We start from the raw sequence: 8,566 nt of genomic DNA, 5'->3' as shown, positions 1-8,566 counted from the left end.
AAGAAAGAGGAGGGAGAGAAGAGGGGAGGAGAGGGAGAGGAGGGAGAGGAGAGGGAGAGAAGAGGGATAGAAGGAGAGAGGAGGGAGAGAGGAGGGAGAGGAGAGGGAGGAGAGGAGGGAGACAGGAGGGAGAGGAGAGGGAGAGAAGAGGGATAGAAGGAGAGAGGAGGGAGGGAGGAGGGAGAGAGGCGGGTGCCCATGAGAATGAGCAGGCAGGATATCCCAATTCAGGCCTATGCAAGGGATTCAGTGAGTCTGGGTACTTGCAGGCAGTTTGCAATTATAATGTAGCAGCTACAAGTATTTTTCCACAATGAAAACAAGGCTTGCTTCAAAGAAAACTACACAGGTGGGAGTGGAAAGCAGGCAGGAGGAGAGGGCTGCAGCAGGAGAAGATACATTTCTTCTCCAAGATGATGGAGGGTTGGGGGATGACCAGGCAAGAAGATCAGCATGGACGAAGACAGGGCCAAGGGGACAGTGGCGAATCCACTGTGGGGGTCCCTACCCCTGGGACCTCCCCTGGTTTGAGGCCCCGGCCCAGTCCTCTGTGGGAACCCATGACTTTCTAGCCAGCCATGCTTGTGCAAGGCAGTATCAGGACAGTGAACAGAAAGAGAAACCACAAGGTAAAGAGACAAGAGCTGAAGAAAGCGGGGAAGGAAGCACAACTGCCCACGGGGTGACCCGGCCAGGGCACAGTGAGGGACCGAGGCCCGCTAGGGTGATGAGCAGAAGCAGGTGAGAGGTCTCAGAGGGTCAGACTGGCCCTGTTTACTGTTGTCTCCCAAGGAGCCAAGGTTTCCACACCTCCCTGTCTGCACCAAGGTTCTTGGATATGCAGAGACCAAGCCATGCAGCACCATGGTGCATGCAAGTCTGAGCACAGGGCAGCACAGGCACCCAGCAAGTGTTGAACTGCAAGGCAGCGAGGACACAGCCTCAAATCACAGTGCAGGAAGGCAGTCTCCAAAGAAGACTGGGGCTGACTGGAGAGAAACTGCTGTCTTCACTGCCTCTAAAGAGGGACAGGAATCTGGGAAGTTCCTATGTTGTCTTTGCTATAAGGAACAGGATTAGCACTTGGGAGTCACCCCTGTTGCTACTATTTTTTACAAAAGAAACTATATTTGCTCTGTAGAGACACTTTGACACGTTGAAGAGTTTAGTAGCTCCTCACAATGGGTCCACTTACACACACCTGTGTAAGCACAACACACACACACACATGTACACATGTACACACACAAGCCTGAGTGCTACAGATTTCAAGAAAGGTGATGAAGAAAAGGCAGAGCACACAGCTCACAGCCACAGTGTTGGTCAGTTTTCTGTTACCGTAAGGAAACACCCACAGAAGGCTGCATAGGAAGAAGAGAGGTTTCTTAGCTTGTGGTTTGGGAGATGGAAAGTGCAGGATCTGTCAAAAACATCGCTGCAGAAGCGTGCAAGGGGAAGAGGTCACAGAACAAAGCAGCAAATACACTGTGGTCAGGCTTGGGCCTTCCAAAGAACTGGCTCTCCTGGGAAAGCGCCCAACTCTGCACATGAGCTTCCTTAACCCACACCCTGGCATGCCTGCCCATGGGGTGAGCACCTCCAGAGGGCACTGCTTATGCACAGGCACACTAGGAACCAAGCTCCCCACACATAAACCACATGACCACAGACACAATCAGACCACATCCGGACCACAGAGCACCCACCGGGAGTGTGAACTTCTAACCTGGCCTCCCTGCCCTGCTCCAGGCTTGGCTTTACCTGCCCATGGTGACCCTGCAGCTGGACCCTCTCATTCCTCCATCCTCCCTTGGAAGCCTCCCTCTCCCTCTTGAGGCCCGGAACCCCCTCTCCCTGCTGAGCAGCATCTCTGCTCCACTGGCCTCTTCTCCCACATCTGCATCTCCCAAAACCAACTGCACTGTGGGAAAGATCCTTGTCTTTCCCACTTCCAGGACTGTACCTCCTTAGAAGGCAAGAGCAGGCTATAAACAAAGAAAACCCCTTCGTTCGGGGCTCTGCTCCAAGCACTGAAGGGAACATGACTCCGAGCAGAAACTGTGATCCCTCAGAACATAAGCACTGGGATGGGTGTTCCCGGCCAGAAGCCTGGCTCCCGCACCCTTCAGCAGTGTGTGTCCACCCTAGGCAGCGCTGGCACCATGCACATGGGCAGGGAGCCACAGGGGCCTCAGCGGTGGCAGAGGAGGGAGGCGCTGGCATCTGCTGCTCCACCTGCCGGGCCATGGCCTCTCCAGGCTGTGAGCTGAGGCCACCCCTCACTCCTGACTACACACAGCCAGGCCATACCACAGTCCCTGCAGCTCCACCACGTGGACCGAAAGACAAATTATAATTCCTTTTCAGAAGCACAGAAGGGAGGAGGGCTTTTCTCACTGTGCCCACTGCAGTTTAGATCTAAAATGTCCCCAAAGTCCTGTGGGTTTGGAGGATGACTGGTGAAGGGAATGCTGTGCTCCTCCGTGGTCCCTGTGTGGAGAAGGTCGGTTATCCACTGCTCTTAGGAGGGACCCAGCTGGGAGACGTCGGCCCCAGGGACATCCCGGAGGACGTGCTCTGTCCCTGCTCACCCTTCCTTATCCTGTTCCGTGTCCTGGTGCCACGAGGTGAGCAGCTTCGTCCCGGCCGTCAACTGCACCGTGTCTGCCTCGGAGCCAGACAACCAGCACTGAAAGCCCCAAACGGGGCCCAAGCAAAGCCCTTCTCCTTGAAGCTCTGGGGGCCAGGCATCCTGTGCCCATAACTCCAAGGCTGACACATAACCACCTCTGCCCTCCAAATCAGAAAACAATTCTTAAATAATAACACCATAAAAACTCAAGAATTTCCACATGCTGGAAAATTCCACCACAAAGGTCAAAATATAAACAACAAATGGAGAAAAATTGTTTGCCACAAACAAAAAATCCTTTTCCCTTATATGTAAAGCAGTCCTAGAACTGCTTAAGGAGAAAACTACTCACATCATGTAAAAACAGATAGGGAAATAAGCAAAGAAGTCCCAATGACCGTTAAACATACATAAATACTTAGTCTCATAAATAGAAACACAAGTTTAAATTCCTGGCCCAGAACCAGAATTTAACAACACACTTTGAGCCAAAGACAGGGGTGTGAACTGGTACCAACCCTGTGCAGGGCAAGTAGCGAGCCCAGCTGGGGGAGTTTCTCGCAGATAATGGCTGCACGTGGGTATGATGAATTTCTACAAGATGATTCACTCAGGGCACTGTTGGTGGCAGCAAAAGTTGTGTGACAGCGCCAGTGTCCACTAGTAGAACATAAATAAATAGCGGGATGTAAATAAATAATTCACAGTACATCCCTGCCATAGACCACCAGGCAGCTGTGGCAAAAGAGGGCGGGGACAAGACTGTGCATGTCAGCAACTTTGGAAAGAAAGTGGGAAGACACATAAGCAACGGAGCCACAATCACTGGGGAAGAGGGACTGGAGGAGAGTGTTCTGGTGCATGCACCTTCCCCGGCTTTCTGGCTGGAGAATCACACATGCCAAGGGAGGAAGGGACAGAAGAGAGAAGGATGGAAGAAGGGAAGAAGACACGGTCAGCACGGGTCAGCACTCCCTGTACACAGGGGACGGGGTGAAGATTAGGAGCAACCTCAATCCTTAATTAAAGCACAATCTGAGACCTCTGTTTCCCAGGGTGAACCGTGAACCATGAACCGACTCTCCAGATAGTCCCTGGCTTTCCCTGGGCGCTGCCGTTGCTTAGCAATGGTGACAGAGCTGGGAGCAGAGGGGCCATTTCTAGGGAGGCCTTCAAGGGGGCAGTGAACCTGAAGGTTTCCAGTGGTATCTTGACCATTGGGCCTGGCACTCATGGGCTGTCACTTAAGTGTTTTTGCCAAACAAACCCCTGGGGACACAAATTATGTTAAAGGCCCCCATCCAGGTTCACCCACACTGATCTGCAGACCTGCATTTGCCCCCTGACAGACCAGCACCACCCATAGCTAGAAGAGGTCACGAGTCCCTATTCTGAAATACTGGGTCCTATTTATCCACTCGAGGTCCTTTATTGCATGTTCTTAACCTGGGGCTCAGGGACCTTTAGAAGTGTAAAGGATCTGCTAGCAGTTTGTTGTATTTGTATATGCGCCTTTCGAGGGGAAGAGGACATACAGCATTCCTCAGATTACTAAGGGAATCCTGGACTTCAAAGATATTAAGATGCACAGATTTCCAAAGCTGTTAAAAAGGTCCAAATCTGCAAGCTCTATGCTTGTGTGAAAGTGTTAGAGTGAATTCCAGCATTGTGTTCAATTATTATACACTAATACAAGAGCTAAGATGGAAGAGGAAAATATAAACATTAAAATAGTAAAATACTGTACATCCTTTGAGTTTAAAAACACAAATATGAAAACTGCAAAGCCCATGCCATTCCTCCCATCACCCCATCAGACATCCTGGGACACTGAGGCTACAGAGGGGAGATGCCCAGCAAGTCAGGGCTGGAGCTCGGCTCTGCCCTCCCCAATTCAAGGGTCTTTCAGGGCCTCTGACTCACCCAATGGGCACAGCTCGGGGCAGAGGCGGGCCAGGGCCTGGAAGGTGATGGTAGAGCCTCGCCTCCTGCTCGTTGTTCTGGCCGAGCTCCTGGAACATGGAGCTGAGCCCAGCGACAGTGCCCTTCTGGATGGCGCATAGCGAGTGGCGCAGGTACTCATCCCGGGCATGCTGGGCTCGCAAGCTCCTCTCCTCGTCAGCCGCCTTGATTCTGCGCACTGCAAAGGGAGAGATACTGTTGGCCTTGACCTGCAGCCCAGGCTATGCACTGCACAAGCCTGGCCGGGGATGGTTCAGGAGGACTCGCGGAGCGCCTTGGGACTCACCCACATGGGAACCTCAAAGGCAGGACGTGCTGTAAGGGAGTCTTTGGGTAACTGTTGCTCCACACTCACCAAACTCCAGCACACCCTTTCCTGAGGGCTTCCACCTTTTTGTGTTTCCAAAGGCAGAGCCCTGTCACAAACAAGTGGCCTTGAAATGTGTGTGAATGTGGATAAGTGTGTGTGAGTGTGAGTGTGTGTATATGAGTGTGTGGGTGAGTGTGCACAGTGCTTCTGTGGCGGCTTCTGAAACTCAAGAGAGAAGTCTACAAGTGAGAAAAGGGACAAGAAGGAGCCACACCTATGGCAGTCCAGGTGCTCCACTCAAACCAGCTCTTCCCCTACCTGCTCTCAGGCCCGCCCGCCTCCAAGCCCCAAGGGCACTTCGCACTCGGGGAGTGCCCGTGAGGCGGGCCCAGCTAGGCTCCCCTGCCCCCGCCCCCACCTCCCCCCCACAGCTTCCCCTCCTAGAAGCAGCTTGCCCTGGGCCACAGGCAACACTGCCTGAAGGGTGCTTTTTGTTTAGCACTTGGAGGACACAGGAAGTTGCCCAGGGGCTGAAAGACAGCACTGTCTGCCACAGGCTCAGGATACTCTGGATCTGAGCCATCTCTAGGGTGGCCTTCACATTTGTGGCCCTGCTCCTGGGGGCTGACACGGAGGTCAAGACTTCCTCCAGGCTCGTGGAGAAGTATCTCTGGTCTGCTCACCGCAGGAATAGGGCCACAGGCAACGTGCTTTTCTGGAGGACTGAAGGCACCGGTTAAGTACTTGGCTCTGCACTTGGCCCTCGGCTGGACAGAGATGGCAAAGGAACGGGGAAATAGAACAAATAAATGCCTCTACCCTAAAGAAGAAGGCAGTGGGCATCATTTTTACAAGAGACCCAAAAGCCAAGCATGGCAGCACACCTGCCATCTCAGCAGCACCCTAAGAGGCCGAAGCAGCAGGATCACAAGTTCAAGCCCAGTCTGGGCAACTTTGCAACCTTGTTTCAAAATAAGAAAATAAAGGGTTGGGTAGTAGCTCAGTGCAAAGGTCATAGGTTCAACCCCCAGTCTTGTCAATACAGTTTTGTCAGAGCTCAGAGTCAGCTGCTCAGCGTGGAGGGAGCTGCAGCCCAGGCAGGAGAGAGAACTGCCCTGAGTCTGCGCCATGGCAGGCTGTGGATTGCCACCAAAACGCATGCTGGTGTAGCAGCACCGGGAGGTGGAACCTTTCAGACGGACAAATGTTGTATGACTGAACCTCAAGCAGAAACACCGAAACAACACCCAGGATTCGGAGGCAAATTACTTTATTTGGACGGGCACTGATCAGGAGGGAAAACTGAGATCCAAAGAAATGAAAAGTTGTCCCAGGCTAGACAGGCAGCCAGCAACACAGCCTGTCTGTCAGTGTGGTTCCCTACCTCCCAGAATATCAGGCCCTGATCTCTGGTGGTCTAGGGCTTTTATACGCTGCACAAACTGGAGGTACGAAGAGGTACAAAGGCGAGACAGAACAGCCTGGAAGTCCTTCTGATTAGCTAGCACTTGAGAGCATTGGTTACAAGGGTAGATTAATGATCATCAGTTCATGAAGCTTGATACAGTGGTACAATCAGACATCCCGCATGTTTGGTTATGCTTTCATGGTTACAGGGGTCAGGAAAGTAATTACAAAGCCATGAAGCAGTTACAGAGCTAGGCAGTTTCAAGAGAACAAAATTTTAAAAAGAACAATTTCTCTTAAGCAGTGTTTCCCTTCTCTGACCTGGCTAGTATTCATGGAAACAGGTTAACTCCTGGAGAGCACTTGCTAAAAGCAGGTCTGCTCCTTTGTCCCTCTCTCTCTTGTTCTTCTAGTCAGTGAGACAAAATAAACCTCTTTCCTTTCAAAATTCCCCAGTGCCAGGTGTTTCAGCATAGCAACAGAAGACGAACTAGCACAGTCTGGAGAGATAGGTGTTTGCAGAGAAGGGCGGAGGTGGAGGCCATTCCTCATCCATACACTGAGGACCCTAAGACCTTCAGGAAACCTCCTTGCACCGTGGCGCAGGGACCAATGGGGTTGGATGCCCTAGACAGACAGGCTTTGTGGTCCCCACACCGCAAACTACCCTAAAGCTCATACCCTGTCGGCACTGTCAGCTTTGGGGGTTTACCGCCCCGGGGAGACAGGAACCACAGTGACAGACAGGTTTTGTTGCTGGCTCCCTGTCTGGCCTGGGACAGCTTTTCATATCTTTTGGTCTCAGTTTTTCCTCCCTCAAGAATGGAGACATTTTCACCTACAGGCAGTGACACAGCCCAGTTATACCCAAACCCCATCGGCGGAGCATGGGCGCTGCTCATCCTCTGATCTGGAAGGGGCTCGATGGCAGTGAGCTTTTTCTTGGCAGAATCCTCGTGAGTGGCCCCACTGCTCCAGGAGCACTGCCAGGCTGGTTGTCAAAAGAGGACGGCATTTTTCTTGCTTTCAGGGGTACTCAGCACTCACGTGTTTTGCTCCCACTGGGGACACACACCTCCCCGGGGGCATCAGCACACGGTCACATAGCTGAGTGTGGCCCTCGTCACCGCTTCCTGACCAAGTGGCAGGGCGGGCAGGGGGTCCCAGTTTTCCTTGTGTCAGTTGGTTGCTGGGCTAGAGCAGGGGATGTGGCTGCAGCACTGTCCTGCCCTCCAAGAGCCTGTGGTCAGGAGCAGCCTCTCTGTAAACAGTGGGAGCAGTGGTGGCAGTGTGTGCAGGGTGCTGCAGGCCCCAGGAAGGGACACAGGAGATTCAGCCAAGCAAGTAAGAGGCCATCCGTGTAGAAGAGCAGTGCAGGCGGGCTAAAGAGTCCTCAGGTTTCCCCAGCATGTGACCGGAAGCCCTTGTAGTTTCAGACAGGGGAGCAGGATGCCGCTTTTAACAGACAGACTGAGCTAGAGTTGGGAACGGACTCGAGAAGAACAAGAACAAAGACGTGGAAAACAGAAACCCAATGAGCAACCGGCTCTAAGCTAAGACAGTTGTGGGAAAGGTGGCTCTGGCTGAATGAGTGGCCAGGGCAATCAAGGCACAGGTTCCTCGACAGTTAGGAGGTGGGAGCTGTCCACTGGGCAGATTCTTAGCAGAGGGGGAGACCGGAATGACCACCCTGCTTTTCCTTTGACAGCAGCAATCACGGAGACAGAGAGGAGGGCTGAACTCTGAAGGCCAGGAGGACGGGCCAGTGCAGGCAGGAGGAAGGTCGGCCGGGTGCCGAAGGATGCCAGCTGCTGCCCCCCAGGCCCTCTCTCCTGATACTGACCATGCTGTCCGCCCGGCCAGGGAGAAGTCGGAGGGCAGGGGACCCTGCAGGGGACCTTCGCTGTGGGGGAGCAGGGTGCGGCTGCGCATCACTAAATACCCCCATAGTGCAGGGAAGGCTGGACTAGGACCCAGACTGTGCGGCTGCAGATCTGTTGCATGGGTCCTCAGAGACCTTCCGACGTATGGGGGGGAGTACGGGGAGGGGGACCCGGCAGACGCAGAAGTCCCAGCCTCCATGAGGCTGCCTCAGCCTCATGGAGTGCTTGGACCCCAGGCGTGAGGGCCAACCTCGCTTGCTTCCCTGAAGCTGATCTCTCAGGGTTCACCGTCTTTTCTATCAAACCCACTCGCTCACCAGAGAGTTGGGCTCACAGGGGCAGCGTGTTCCCCTCCGCAGGACCAGGCACTGC

General features: G+C 53.5%; 1 protein-coding gene across 1 annotated transcript in view; it reads right to left on the bottom strand.

Moving 5' to 3' along the window:
• Sh2d4b (SH2 domain containing 4B) overlaps nt 1-8,566 on the bottom strand; it is a 96,024-nt gene that overhangs the window by 31,281 nt on the left and 56,177 nt on the right. Inside the window, exon 6 of the mRNA XM_013506308.1 lies at nt 4,556-4,772. Coding sequence (XP_013361762.1) covers nt 4,556-4,772 — 217 coding nt within the window. The remainder of the gene's footprint in view (nt 1-4,555; nt 4,773-8,566) is intronic.

The sequence above is a fragment of the Chinchilla lanigera genome, unplaced genomic scaffold (genome assembly GCF_000276665.1).
Source record: "Chinchilla lanigera isolate Chin_1 unplaced genomic scaffold, ChiLan1.0 scaffold00109, whole genome shotgun sequence".
NCBI classification, from domain to species: domain Eukaryota; kingdom Metazoa; phylum Chordata; class Mammalia; order Rodentia; family Chinchillidae; genus Chinchilla; species Chinchilla lanigera.
The sequence above is the reverse complement of the archived record's forward strand: the minus strand, read 5'-3'. Positions and strand labels throughout refer to the sequence as shown.